General features: G+C 34.1%; 2 protein-coding genes across 3 annotated transcripts in view; one reads left to right on the forward strand and one right to left on the reverse strand.

The window, feature by feature from the left end:
* The window catches only part of mRpL46 (mitochondrial ribosomal protein L46), a 378,489-nt gene extending 377,622 nt beyond the window's left edge, over positions 1-867 (forward strand). Inside the window, exon 4 of the mRNA XM_089594387.1 lies at positions 796-867. Coding sequence (XP_089450513.1) covers positions 796-846 — 51 coding nt within the window. The 3' untranslated portion in view covers positions 847-867. The remainder of the gene's footprint in view (positions 1-795) is intronic.
* The window catches only part of LOC149374096 (putative histone H3.3-like type 3), a 166,572-nt gene that overhangs the window by 112,834 nt on the left and 37,917 nt on the right, over positions 1-15,821 (reverse strand). The window contains exons 3-4 of one of the 2 annotated variants that reach the window (XM_089594388.1): positions 14,658-14,824; positions 14,510-14,572 (exon numbers count right to left, since the gene is read on the reverse strand). In XM_089594388.1, coding sequence (XP_089450514.1) covers positions 14,510-14,572; positions 14,658-14,824 — 230 coding nt within the window. The remainder of the gene's footprint in view (positions 1-14,509; positions 14,573-14,657; positions 14,825-15,821) is intronic. The other variant, XM_089594389.1, reaches the window with a different exon arrangement.

Below are 15,821 nucleotides of genomic sequence, written 5' to 3' on the forward strand. Positions count from 1 at the left end.
GAAAAAATATTGAGAAAATCATGATTCAGAAAGACGTTTTTTCGGTTTTTTGCAATTTTAAGCAGTTTAACGATAGGTAAACCACCAACTTACGTAGACCATTTTGAAGTAGACATTTTAAAGATTAAAATGACCACTTATAGAACTTCGGAATACAAAAAAACATCAAGACAATTGTTCGTGGAAAATAAGGGTGTTTTTTTTTTAAATGTACATAACTTCGAAAATAATTGTGTTCTGAACTGCAAAAAAATCGTGCTTGTTTATAATAAAAAAGACATACTTTCACAAATTTTCATGCCAATTAAATTATTTTTACGCGAGAAAAAAATTAAACACTGAAAAATCGGTTTTTTGACATTTTGACGGTTAATTTGAGGTTATGTCGAAAAGTGTTCTGTACAAAAGTTTAAGACTTTTTTGACATCTATAACTTTTGTGTGGAACAATTTCCGCCAAGACGTCACGTTTTGTTGTAAATTGCAGAAAACAATTTTCAACCACTAAATGGCATTCTCATTTCACCATTTTGAATTTTATTTCAATATTTTGTTCCCTTAAAGTTAGAACTTAAACAACATTTTTTATCTGGTCTTTGCCTGCCTTTTTTTTTTTTTTTTTTGCGTTAAAAATTTGTTTTAGCACCAGCCTATAGAGGGTCTTAAGGATAAATTTTAATTTTTCAAAATATTGTTAACAACTTTTAATACCAGCTTTACTTAGATGATCGTTATTAAGGAATTTACCAGATATTTAAAAAAATAATAAATCATTAAAATTACATGTTTTTTTCAGGTTGACAACACCTACGGAAAAACTTCTCCTAATAATTTATTAGTCAATTGATATATAAGCCAATTTTCCGAGCAATAAGCCAAATTTATTTCAGCCATAAGTCAAATTGCCATAGCCGTATACCAAATTGCTACAACTATAAGTCAAACTACCACAAACATCAGCCACATAGCCAGAACTATAAGCCACCCTGACACAATTATAAACTAGTTTACCGTACAGAAAATTAAACATAAAATAACCCTATCTATAAGCCGATTAACCAATTTACCCCAGCTGCAGTCTAAATTATAACAGCCATTAGTCAAACTGCGATACAAACATTAGCCTTGCATTCTGTAATTGCAAATTACATGGCCATATCAAAACAATTTTACACGCAGCTTATTGAATCAAAGAAATAAACATGCTCCAAATACAATTAAACATTGTTGAATTATTTATTTCTTAAATAATTGAAAACTATGCATTCATAATTTTCCTCAGTTGTATTTGTTTTCAAATTTTTTTTTTTTCTACCGGGTTACTACAACAGCCTTGACCTAGCCGCCGGGGCCACCCACTCACCACCTATGTGTGGGGGTGTATTGCCACACCCATTTCCAACCGTTTCTACCGATATCATACCTGAATCCATGGGTACAGTGTGAGTATCTCCGGTGAAACACCTTGCCAGTTAAGCTCTGCATCAATGGTGGGCATCGGGTCCACTCGCCACTGTGTAGCCTTTCCCCGGAGAAAACTCCGTATTTTAGGACATCCACTCCTCACCCGTTAAGCCGGCGCTCTCTGCCGGAGCATCGGATCCAGGCTTTGAATTACTTAAAAGGAAAATTCCACGAAAAACCCTGCCCCAAAACAGCCAGGGTTGCATTGATGCAGAGTGACAGCTTGACTGGCAAGGTGTTTCACCGGAGATACTCTTAGTGTGCCCATGAATTAGGTATAATATCAGTCAACAGTTTGAAAATGGGTGCAGCAATACACCTCCACACATTGATCTTGAGTGGGTGGCCCCAGCGACTAGGCCAATAGGCTGTTGTGGTAACCCAGTTAAAAAAAAAAGAAGAAAAAAAGAACCACGATCCTCTAAACAATAAAAAACTTTATAAAAATTTAACAAAAGCGTTGAATATTCTTCATCCTTATCACATTTATTAAGAATGCTTGTAACTAAATCCATCACAAATTTTCCTTGTAATACTAATTCTGTACGCATGGAAACTAGATGGTCGTAAAATAGAAATGCTATTATAAATGAAATTATACAAAAATTATATACATTATGTAATTTTACATCCTTTAATGTGTATGATTCATTGAATTATAAAGAATTCCAAAGTGGTTTTTTAGAAGTTTTAGAATAGTTAACCCTACTGTTTTAATGAACGGAAAAAACCTATGGTGTTCCATACAGTGCAGTCTCAAAATAATGCTGTGGATTGTGGCATCTATGCTGTAGCCTTTTTTGTAACACTTTTATTTGGTTTGTACAACTTTCAATCAACTCTGACAAATGCAAAACGCAAAAAAGATGGAAATCACTTAAAAAAAATAAAATAAAGAAAAAGTCTTTCAAGCAATAAAAAACAGGCGTTATAAGAGAAATACGAAAAATTTAGATGATAATTTAGCCAAAAATAATGAAACAAGTGCCCAAGTTATCAAAACCAGTATAATAAATTATATCAAAAAAAAAAGTAATAAAGAAAATCATAAGACTAGTTTATCAAGTGTTAATGAAAGTAAGAACAACAAATACTATCGAAAAAATAGACAAAAAATCTGACAAGCAAGGAAAGAAAAACGTATTAAGAACGATAAGAATAATACAAAAATAGTAACTTAACTAAAAATAATAAAGCAATACTATGAACACAATTGTGGATGTCGACAAAAAATCATTAAAACTTCTTGAAATGAATGAAAATATTTAAATTTTAATTAATTACGATGTTGCGTATCTACTTAGAAGTGCTTCATAGTGAAATAAAGGAGAAGGCACTGTACGTATGTAATCTTGCTGTTTATTCAATGCTTCCCTTTACATATCTACGCTAGTTGACAACTACTCGCGGACTGACTCCTGGTCGCTCGCTTTACATACTTCGCACTGGTGACCTATCCGTTCACACTTCTACGCCATACATACACAGACCCGCACAAATATACTCTCTCGCGTTCGCTCATGTGGGCGTAAGCATCAACTCTCACCTAACACACGAATTACATTTACAGTTGCGCAATGAAATGCAAAACCATACTTCTGAAAATAAAAATGTTGATAGTGATAAGACATCATATAATAAGTTAAATTACCATTGTGTTGACAGAAAGTTTTAAAAACCGTAAATACTATGAAACTCACAAAGACCAAGGTATAATAAAGAATAAGCAATATCGAAAATAAAAAAAAGATAAAATAAGGAATATCAAAAAGTTGTATCATACATCTAGTAAAAAAATTATAGTTAAAAAAAAAAAAAAACTGCGTTACCAAGAAAAATAAAAACGGGATATTGTCATTGCAAAGAATGTATTAAAAAAAAATATAAAATAGTACTGTCATGGCCAGTACTGGCAACAATAAGTCTAACATTATTCTAGGAAAAATGATTGGACTCAAACTCAATGAAGTTCCGCAAGCAAAAATTAAAATTAATAACAAAATATACAAAGTAAGTAGTGGGATATTTTACTACAGTGAAAAATTTTCTTGCGGACATTTTACTGATATGTTACGTCAAAACAATCAATGGTTTAAGGTCGATGATAACACGGTTAAAAAAGCCACTGGCTAAAATGTGCTATAAATATTTATATTTTTCTCTCAGAGTAACAAATATCGTGTATATATATATATATATATATATATATATATATATATATATATATATGTATATTAATTTAGAAAAGGTTTAAAATTTAAAAAAAAAACAACCATTCAAAAAAAATAAAACTCATTTAAGAATTTAAAATTAAATTACAGGAGATGTTATATACTGTTATGTATGTTTTTTTTTTCGTACAAAAAAACCATTTTTATTTTGGTATCATGATAAAACGTTATACAATTTTCTGCAAAAAACAAAGATATTTTTTAGTGCTGTCCCACAGTATCAAAACCTTGACTTTGAGACTTGTGTATTGTTATAACAAATGTTATAACTCAAGAAAATTTTTTTGTATATAACATCAGAGGTAAGTACTCATCAAGTATTTCCTGTATTTAATGTTATTTTTCGAATGAGAACTTCACTGCAAATTTTTTTTTCCTTCAATTATTTCACCTTGTACGTTATACCTAAGCAATTAATTCATACTTAGTCGTATACCGTTACACAAACCGGCAGATGTACCAAAATTACGCATGACTATGTTATTCCTATTTTTAATTAGAGTTCATGTGGCGGCAAGCTGTCACGAATATTATTAATCATTTCTGTGGAAAAATGCCATAAATATTATTATCTGATTTATGAATACCTTGTACTTGGCGTTTGACATGCTGTAATAAGTTAAAGTTTTTTCATCAAGTATTACACAAAGTATAACTGTAATAGGAAAAGTACATTGATTATATGAAGTAAGTATTACACTAGTAGCTAAATAATTGTTAATTCCTTAAACATTTCAGAATATACACTATTTAATACTTATTTTTTAGGGACATTGAACGTTTCTCTTTCTAATTTTCTAATTTTTTAAAAATGTTTTTGAAAATTCTAAATTATTAAAACAATGAATCACTTGTAATTCAAAAATTAGGAATAAAGCTTATAAAAATGACGATTCAATAGTTTTTTGTACTACAATGTTTTTGTTATAGTTATTTTCCCGCTGAAAGAAATTGAAAAAAGATCTCCTTCTAAAACAATTTATGTTTTCAAAATATGTTTCGATATTAAATAAATCACTGAAGTTCTGCCAACTGTTTCTAAGGCTTTTTTTAAATCATCTTCACTCTTTCTAAAGTAATTTATAGGTCTGAATAACGGAGAAAATTACTGGACTTTCCCCTCTTCTGTGGGAAGTTAGGGAGGGGAGAATGGGGGGTTGTGGGAGTTGTGTGAGATGCCCCACACGGGACAATTACATGATATAGAGAGATATAAGTAATTTTACAAAATAAACTTTAAAGGGACATAAAAAAAATGTGAAAGGCACACACACGGGACCGAGTGTGTCTTTTTTTCCATATCCTCTAAAATATCACAAAAATTGTGTACTTCTTTATTGATATTTTTTTTCAAATCGATAATTTGACAAGAAATCCTTGCAAACTGCCAGCCTCCAATTTGCATGAAAATATTTCCATGTATTGGAGAACACTAAAAAATGAGAGACACGTAGCTTTTATATCGACAGAAAAGAGTTTTCAGAGGGCAGAAGCAACACTGAAAAATTACACAGTAAAAAATTCAGTCGTAAGTTTACTACAATATTTGTAACAAATTACTACACTCGAGAGCGTGAAACATCAATCGACTAGTAGTAATACTAAATTTATGGTTAGTTTTTAATAAATGTGGTAATTTAACGTCATTGAGTGTTGCAAATAATGCGACCTGTATTCAATCGAGTTTTATGATGTCGTAGAACAGTAAAATACGTTGCTATTACGTTAGTAAAATTACGACTCCTTAGGTAAATGTATACACATAGCGTTGTAAATTTACTGCCTGTGTAGCACTAAGGAGAACGATGTTTTAAAGTGAAAAAAATTACTATTACCATCGTAAAAGTGTGAGTTACTTTTAATGTAGGTATTAGAAAATGGTGAGTTTACATAAATACTACGTAAAGCATCGCATATTTTTGTCTAATAAATGAAAATAGATGAATATATACGTTCAAATCTTAAGTATTTTTTTTTTTTACAATTTATAGTAATTCTTCTTCCTGCCTATGATACATTTTGAAAGTATGGAGCACATGGCACAGGTTCTATCGTCAAGTGCAACGAATTTACTCTAAGGCGAGAAATATATTTACAGCTGTGAGACAGTAAAAGTTAGTTCCTAGTGCTGAAATTATGCATAAAAAGTGATTAAAAGGATTTCCTAAACAATGACAGTTTTTTTTATTGTTAGAGCTTGTGCAAGATTTGTCTTGCGCGCCCATGCTCTCCCCTTCCCCTCTTTCTGCTCAAAGAAGAGGGAGCTGCTGCTCGCTTGGTCTCTGCCGGCGCGAGCGTACAGCTTGATCTAGTGGAGCCAACGTGTGCACGCCTCGACCTCTTGCTTCGCTGGGGACTCTCAAACCAGACCTCCACGTCGATCTGCCTACTATAAAATATCTGTTACGGCTGATCTGCCAATCTTGTATTTACTCGACGTTCTAATAAAGAATAATTCAAACAGAGCTTATGTTCATTTTCTCCACTTCTTGACATCGTGAAAGTCACGTGTAAGGATTTCTGGATACTAAATAATGATCCTCGCATCATTTTCTTCGCTCGAAACTATGTGGAGCTAAGTCGTATGTTACCACTGTTCTTGAATTACAAGGTAGTGTATAAATATACCTGAGGGTGTGTATAGCTTTCCACATGGCTTTGAGTGTATCTTCTCTTCTGAAACAATGAAAGTGTATTGATAAGCATGCTATGTACAACTCGTGATGTAATTGTGTTCTTTTTTCCAGAGATTTTATGATATGCTATACTCCTCTAAAAACGTCATGTGCTAATGTTGGTGACGTCTCTTGCTGGTGGATGCTTAGAGATTTCTTGGTTGGACGTTGTTTCTTTCAACATGTTTAATATATTATTATTAATACAGCACCACTGTTAGAAAGGCAATTATGTTTTATGAGTATTCTTCACTATTGTAACTTTCCATTTGCCTAATAACTAAAACAATACTTGTACATACTAAATTTTGAACCATAACTGAGACATTAGTGTGCAAAGAGCTTAAAGTGTTGTAATAATTCGTCTTGAGTTATATTTTTCAATTAACTTTTGTACTTGAAAATAATAAGTGTAGAAGACTTGACTGACACATGTCTTTGTGCGTACTTACTCATTATAGGTTAACATTGATTTTTATATGTACACGACGTACAACCGTACTTATTTTAAATCTTTTTTTTTTTCTTAATAAATCAATGACCTACAATTTCTTTAAAATTATATAAACATATGAGAAAGGCCTCTCACTTAAATCAACACGGAAAATGGTAAGTAGGACTTACAGTCATGCTGCAATCAGTTAGAGTTAAAAAATGTTATGCCAGCATCTTATTTATTAGCAAGAAACACACATTATTTCAATGTTCTTCATAGTATCAACTGCCCAGATAATACGCACGGTGTGCAATAGTACTATAACTGCTATTTCAAAAGCGAGGTGTGGTTTTTTCCCATACGAAGGACAGCTCGAGAATAACTAACACCTTGTGCCAAATAATTCGATTGCTAGTACCTATATACCTATTGTAAGTATATATACCTGCAAACCTGCGCACACTGCGTACATCGTCCTCCCGCGTTGCATTCATGCATTTTTTCTGAATTGTATTATAAGTAAAAAAGTTTGTTCCGTGAATCGTTGAATAAACTTGTGTTGGGGAATCGATTGCTTTCAATCTGAATTAATATGGTTAATAAATATAGTCTATTAGAGTGCTGTATCACAAAACCTATTTCTTTGCTTTGTACAGAGTGATACGTAGATCAACCTTGACTTTTTACTTCTACGGCCTAATAAATGACTATTTGTCATAACTTTCCATTTTATTAAAGCAGATATGGAGATAAGACTTAAAATTCTCGGTGATATTTCAGAATCAAGTTTGATAAGTACATTTTTAGTTACATCTAAGTTTTGTAAAAAACTTTTCTCTCTCACTTCAATTATAATGATCAATTTTTTGATGAAAATCATGTTTTTAATTATAAACGTGAGCTAAAAATTTTTAATGCAAAATAAGAAATATATTTATGACAGATATACGTTAGCTCACTATTGTGTAGCAGCAACATTTTGACAGTTTCCCTTACGTTCACATTTAATATCACTTTGAATAAAATACATGACAAAAATATAGCAAAATTAAAACCTCATATACTGCACATTTCAACCAACGTTCTTCTTGTGCATGCATAGACTCTTAAAGTAGCATAAAGGGATATAAACGTGTAAAAAAAGTACCATTTATGATACTAGAACTTCTACAAGCTTTCAATATTATTTTTTTCTAAGACGTGTATATATATATATATATATATATATATATATATATATCATGCTTTCATGAGCGTCTGGCCACGATATCTATTAAAAGAGCTAGTATTGATATTTTTTGGGTTAACACGGGAAAAAAACCACACCAAGTGTAGGTGAATCAGACTCTAGTGTACAAAGGTGAGATCCAAACACTACAGTTGGTTAAACTTGTTGGGAGTTATTTTTTTCTCCTATGAAGTGCAGTAAATAACTATGCTTTGATTAGCACGTTAATTACTGCTGTTTACCCTTTTCCGTGAACACTTACGTATAAATTATGAAGAAAATATATCTCGTGAGTCTATTGATCGTATTAGAGGCACACTTCTAATCTTCTCACTTTTTCCTAATTTTCGATTATTGTAAAAAGTAATCTACTATGCTGTGTATGTGTTAATGTGCGTTATCAGTAATTTCAACCAACTTTAGCTCAAACAGTAAAAGTTTTCTTTACATCACGTCTGAAAATAAAATTTGGTTACATATTTTTTTCATTTTATCATCGTTATAAGGAATATGATATCCAAGTATTTTTATGGATAACGTAAATTTATTATCAAGCACATCTTAAATAGACATAGAAATATCAGAATATTTAAATAAAAAAGCCTCCAAATGTAACTACATATATATTTAGACCTTCGCGTCACCCAACACGACAGTCAGTGAGACCGCAGCCCACGTTCTCGCGACGAAACACTGGCCAAAATCGCAGCCGAACTCGCCGAACTCCGGCAACGGAACCAGTATCTGGAGAAGATTACGAGTGAGTACTCTGTCCAGCTGGAACAATCCAACCAGAAAATTGCTAAACTTGTCCACTCCAACAAGGAGAATGACAATATTATCGCGTCATTTTCTGCAAATTCCCCCAAAATGCGAATGAACGCCCCGTTCAAAGGCCTAGGCCTCATAACTCCATCACCCGCAAATCGTAACCCCCTAAACCTGCTGAATTTTTCCACGTCAGGAGAAAAGTAGCCTCCACCTGTGCCTAGCCCAAGGCTGAGGAAAAAAGCCTTAACGGGCTCGACCGGCTCCAAAGCGGCCACAAAAAAAGCGTACTAAAGCCAAGGCCAACTCGACACCCTCCTATTCCAAACTCACCAACATGGAGTTTAAATAGTCTTGAGAACTCCCATCCTCACCAAGCTCTTCCCAATCGGAAAAAATGCCTTGTCGGTCATCTTGAGGACCCAGCCCAACCTGATAAACAGGAAGCTAATAGCTTGCCCAAGAAAAAGGCACCTCCCCCAATCACAATCTTATACCAGAAATTATGGCCCAAGATTAACGAAGCCTTCACTGTAGAGAACAATCCTGTCCACCACGTTATTACGACCTCTCAGGGCTCACGCGTGTAGCCCGAAAACGTCGACAGCTTTCTACGAATCATTCACGACCTTGACGAGAAAAAGGTTGAGTTTACTACCCAACGGTTCACGAGTTCACTCGCTTCACAAGGACCATGAAATAGTAGTCGTAATTCGTGGAATCAACTTTGGCTACACCGAAGCAGAAATTCTGGACATGATCCAGGAAAAAGTACCCTCCGCCAGTCGCGTCTATTACATAGGCAAGGGTGATTGGACCTAGACTCTGGTCACCGTATACCTCGATGCGTTGGACGCCAACTCCAACGCTACCTTCAACCTCAGATCCCTTGGGGGTACTTTTGTCAGAGTCAAACAAAGACGTAAGTTGAACGATATTACCCAATGCCGTCGCTGCCTAAAGTTCAACCACACGGCAGCCTACTGCCGCACTGCCTTCGTCTATGGCTTCTGCAGTTTGAACCACGCCACCGTAACCTGCAGTAAGAAGGACACGAATTAGGCCACTCCTTGATGTGCAAACTGCAACACCAAGTACCGAGTTTTTTACCGAGGATGCTTAAAAATCCTTCAAAAAGCATATCATGCTCCCGACAAAAGTACTGCCCCTCCTCCTCCTTTTGGAAATTCCACCCACCGTTTAATAGCCCGAAGCTCGAACACCATCCACCCGGGGATGTCACACGCCAACGTGGCGTTCTCAACAGCACCAGACACGAGTTCAACTCTAAACTCCTCTGCCCAAAACACACCCCACAACCAAGACCATCCTCCACTCCATAATGACCCTGCTGATATCCATATTCGCAGGGGCATCCACCATCGAGTCAAAAGTACGGACTTAGCCAACTGCGAAGCAACATAGTAGAAGTACACACCACTTTATCCGCTTCGATTAGAATTATTTTTCTCTATTCTCCTCCCAAAGACAATCCGATGCATAACCTCGCTATTTGACGCCAACATCCCTACAATTTTGGCTGGCGACTTAAACGCCAAGCATAAATCGTGGGGATGCAAATACGAAAATTCTAAGGGTAGTCCCCCTCTTACACATGCGTAACCTTAACATCAATATTGAGGTTTCGAGTAAACCGACTCATTATCCCAGCTCTCCATACCAAGTACAGGACATCTTAGACATATTCCCAGTCTACCTAGAGATTTTTAAGTCCCTCCTCACCATACCCGTTACCACCAGCCACATAGACTGGGTCCACCTCGTGTATTATCACAATTCTCTCCATTTAAATCTCGTCCCATCAGGTCCCAAACGGAACTCGACATAGCAAGTGACCAATTTACAGACGAACTTAACAGGTGCACACAACAGGCCACCACAACAACTACAGCTCCTTAACGCATACTCAAATCCCCCGCGACCTTACGCGTCTCATTAAGGAGAAGAAAAGGGTTCAGAAACTCTGGCAAAAACGGAGAGCCTTTAACTCCCTCGAGAGAAGTCTAATCCCAAATCTACGAACTCTGTAATAAGGAATTCAACAAATCGATAGCCAAGGCAGAGTTCCACCCAAGAAATGCTTGAAAGGTCGTTAAAAAACTTCGCAACAAACGGCCTTTCCTCCCCCTCCCTCAACAAGGGAACAAACTCTACTCGTTAGACTCGGACAAAACGAAAATCTCTGCAGATTTGCTGCAAAATCAATGCTCCTCCAACCTAAGCGCTGAAGAACTAGCGCAGGAACACGTGAAAATGAACCACACGGTGCAGCAACAGGTCCTTGAAAACCAGGATTTCAAACACTGTACTCCCAAAAAACTAGGAAAGCCACAGGCAGAGACGGTATTTCTAACAACGTCCTGAAAATCCTCCCTCAAAAATTCATCACGGCGATCTGCAACATTACCAACGCTGTGATGCCCCTTCGTTATTTCTCAAGTGCGTGGAAGGAGGCTACGGTCATCTGCGTCCCAGGAAAACCCCTCAGCAACCCCTCGAGCCACAGACCCATTAGTTTACTCTTATCACCCAGTAAAATCACTGGAAGCGTCATTCTTACCCATCTAAACAAGCACGCCATGAAAAAAGACATCCTGCTAGACGTGCAGTACGGTTTTAGAGCCAGACATTCGGCTGTACACCAGCTTCTGAGAGTCACAAAAGACCTCTCCAATAGCCTCATCCACAAAAACTTAACCACGACAGCTTTTCTAGATGTAGAGTAGGCCTTCGACAGAGTTTGGCACGAGAGCCTCCTGTACAAGCATATATAGTGAGGTTTTGTGCACTACCTTATCGGCACCGTCAAATCTTACCTCTTGAACAAATTCATCCACGTTAAAGTAGGGGACTCCCTCTCTGACCCCTGCCTAATAACTTTCAGAGTCTCTCATGGAGATTCGGATCCATCTGCATAATCTCGCCAAATAACTGCGACTTCAAATCGTACGCTCCCTTCAGGAGCACCCATCTGTCCAACGTATCCTTTACGGCCTTAACGCTATACAACACTTACACTAATCGTTAGTGCGCTTCCAAATACACAATATACAGTGTACTCACATATCGACACACACATACAATATCACCAAATTTAATCTTCTCCAACTCTATTCCGGCGCAAGCCAAGATTCAAGCTTTGCCCAGATGCGTAAGTGCCCCTCCTATTATCCCTTTAAGAGTGAGCTAACCTTTAAAATTCTTCCTTATTTTCCTTTCTCTCTTCTCTCATGCCCCTTTTATCTTCTAGGTTAGTGGTCCTAACGTACCTGTCCCATGCGAAGAGGTCAGTTTTTAGTCAGTTAGCACACCGGGTGAATTTGTCACTACCACCGGAATAGCCGGGGTGTCTATAAAGATTTTTCCCTTCTCGCTCCTTTAAACAAAAAACAAAAAACAAAAAAAAAAAAAATTGAAATAAATTTCACCGGCTCCAACTATTGAGGATGTTGCCGATACTTGTCCTTGTCTATTGTCAAAATATTTTTTATACCCACATCTTCGGATACTAACCAAGAGATCAATCCTGGATTTAGAGGAGAACTTATGAAAGGATATGGATATTATTTTGAAGTACGGCTTCCGACAACAATATTTTTCTTTACCAAACCACGAAGAATATATCACAGCAACATATGTAAAATGCTTGCAAACTATATCTATGCATTCTAAAGAAAACCCGAATAATCTATTCGAATTAAAAAAGGTAAATAAGGTTTATGAAAAATACATGTACGTATTTCAATACAATTCCTTAAATTATTCTGTATTGCTGTAGGTTGGTGTTTAAATCAATAATGTTGAGGCATCTCACAACTATCCGCATATGAGTACGTACACGCGGAACCAGCTACCCGGCGCTAGCAGCACATTTTTTTAGTAGAACGGGCTCCATTCAATTAGCTTACAAGCGATGGAAAATAGCTAGATAAAAAAAGTAGACATAAATCGATAGGTTTTGATCTGCTTTTTTTTGATGATGACATCTGTTTTTTTGTTGTTTTTTTTTTTTAACGATAAAAACAAGTTTTAAGTTCAGGTCAATTTTTTTTAAAGTATGTATTTTTTTTGTTTTTTTTTTTATATAAATTAATCAAAAGTGCAACTCATAAACTCTTTAAATTTTTAGAGTGGGAGAGCCAAAGGTGTAGAAACAGTAGATAAATAAAAACTGTGGCACGTGGTCTCACGCCTTGCTACGCTCACGAAGCGGGCGAGCCGCTGCGGCTGCTGGGTGATACACATTTTCATACTCGCTGATAATCGAAAGAAGCAAACTAAAAAAAATATTCACAATACATAAATCTATAGATTTTTAGCTATTTTATTCCATACTTTATTTGTTTTTCACAGCAAATTTTTTTTTGAGTAGAAAATTAAATTACAGCAGAAGGGTTATATTTCCTAAAACACCTATTTTTTTACTATACCTATAATTTTATAATAAAAAAAAATCATAAAAGAATAATGTTTAATAATAAGTAAAGTGTCAACTCATCATAATTTATTCTACTTTATTCTAGGATTATAAGAAACTTCATTTTTGAAATGATAACCAATGGAGGAAATAAAAGTTAAGATTAATTATTACATGTCACTAATATTATACAATAGGAAATTTCGACAAAAGTAAAATTTGTGCTACGTTGTCTCCTCAATTATAAGTCTATAATAGTACAGTAGAGAGTATATAAAACGAAATAAAATCTGAATATTTAAAAACAACCATTCAAATTACGATGTTTATTATATAATTACTGCTGCAATATGTACGCTTAACTGATGAATCCAATCGAGCAAACCATAACGAACAACAATTTACCTTTTTTTATACTATCAAATGAAGTAAAAAAAATTAAGTTAATCATATTTCGATGGATCATCATTCTTATTAGTAAATTTTGAAGATTGTTCGTATGAACTTGGTGTTTACAAATAGAAATGGAAAAATATTGACTAATTTTCTGATACTAATAAAGAAGTAGATGAAAAAGTTGATAATCGTGCGTATTCTATTAACTTTTCAAACATAACTTCAGAAAAATAAAGTGTCAGCAAAACACATTAAATTAGGCAGCAAGAAATTTACGACCAATAATATTATTTGTTGCTTTATTCGCTTGTTTACTCTACAGTATCACTCCATTTTTAGTAACGAGTGCAGATACGTTTTTATTAAACAATAATACTTTATACAACTAGATTACGTTCAAAAAGACATGACGAATAAATGAAAAGCTTTTTCTTCTTCTGGTTGTGAGAAAATTTAACTGTAGCACCTGGCCAAGTTTTTTACTATCAATGGCCAATCTCAGAGTTTAGCTAATAGACTGAAAATATTTGTTATTTACTTAAGTTTGGGGATTTTCTTGATTATATTAAAAAAAAATTACGATTTTTACAAAATAAATTGAGGGCACTGATTAGTCTGACAGGATTAGAGATGATTATTATAATTATTATTATTACCATTATTATTACTATTATTATTATTATTATTACTATTATTATTATTATTATTATTATTATTATTATTTATCCATATTAGCTTCACTCTTTTGAATAGACTGACTCGCTCTTTCTAATTGTACTACTGTACTCAAATTTTTTTCGAAAATAGTAATAACGAATAAGTCTCAAGTAAAATGTTTATTTTTACTTAATTTAATAGATTTTTTTTTACAAACCTTTTACGCCATGTACAGTCAAGGGTGTGATTTGTGATAATCACCAAACAAACAAAGATACTTCTACAAAAAACTTGAGATAGTTACACTTTGCAAATCTTACAAAAAATAAATAAATTTCCATAAATTTTAAAAAAATTATACGAACCGCTGATAACAAGATCTCGGAAACAGATCAAGCATGATTTCTTTAACCAATTTCGCAAAAGGAGCCCTTGGTATCAAAAGATTGGTGCATTTTTGTAGATATTTTATTTCTTGCAAAACACGATATTTAAAAATTTTCTTCTTATTGCCGTAAACTAAGACATTCGTCTGAAATCAAACAATAATAAATAAAATAAATTGCATATATTGTTGATAAATTCTTTAATAAATATATGAGGCTAGAGACTTGACAAGCTTAGAGCAGAGGGAGCAAAAGAAAAGAAGTTGTAGCCAATGTTAGCGTAGAGAAGTTAATAAGAAGTTTATTCGTACACATACAGTATTCATATAATAGCTTTTAATTATTTCAATATTCAGCATATATTTATATATACATACATATATATATTTATATGGTCGATTTCAACATCTTTACAAAAAAGTTTACACCGCGCTGTAGGTTCACAGATTTGGCTAAAATTATAGTATGTTAATAGTATCAAATAATATCAACCAATTTTTAGCCCTCCAAACACCCTTCAAATGAATCTTTAAATGGTCCTTTTTGCTTGTTTTTTTTTATTGATATTTAAAAAATGCTGCCAAAAAATAAGCTTAGAAGCTACAACTCCTTCGTTTATATTAAAGCTTTAAAGCAAGCTTTTTTCGGAAAGGGCTTCTAATGCGACCCCAAACAGTGAGGTATGTTTTTTTTTTTATTTTGGCCTCTCTTTGAAAGCTAATAACTTTGTTCTCTCAAAATTTTTAAAATTTGCATGAAAAGTATCATTTTTATCTTCTTGAGATAAACAAATTTTATACCTGTTAAAGCGAAAAAAACAGTTAGCTGAGTTATAGACGTTGGAATATGACAATTTTTTGAAAAATCACGTTCTTTACGATTTTTAGACCTTAATAACTTATTTCTATTCATTTATTTCCTTGAAAATCAACAGAGATATTGTTTCAACATGAAAAAATCAAGTCTTGTTAGTCTGAGCTTGCAGTTTTTCTTTTTTTTAATGCTTTTGTGAGTCCTCAAAAAATTAATTTTTTCATTAAAAAAATATATTTTTATTCTGAATACGAACATTTTTATCGTTTATATTTCGTCTGCATAATATTGTGGGGAGTTCTTTTTGAATGCAAACAAAAACTAAATGAT

This window comes from Copidosoma floridanum, unplaced genomic scaffold, assembly GCF_036245765.1.
Source record: "Copidosoma floridanum isolate Cflo_tuat_1 unplaced genomic scaffold, Cflo_Japanese_pri ptg000021l, whole genome shotgun sequence".
NCBI classification, from domain to species: Eukaryota; Metazoa; Arthropoda; class Insecta; order Hymenoptera; family Encyrtidae; genus Copidosoma; species Copidosoma floridanum.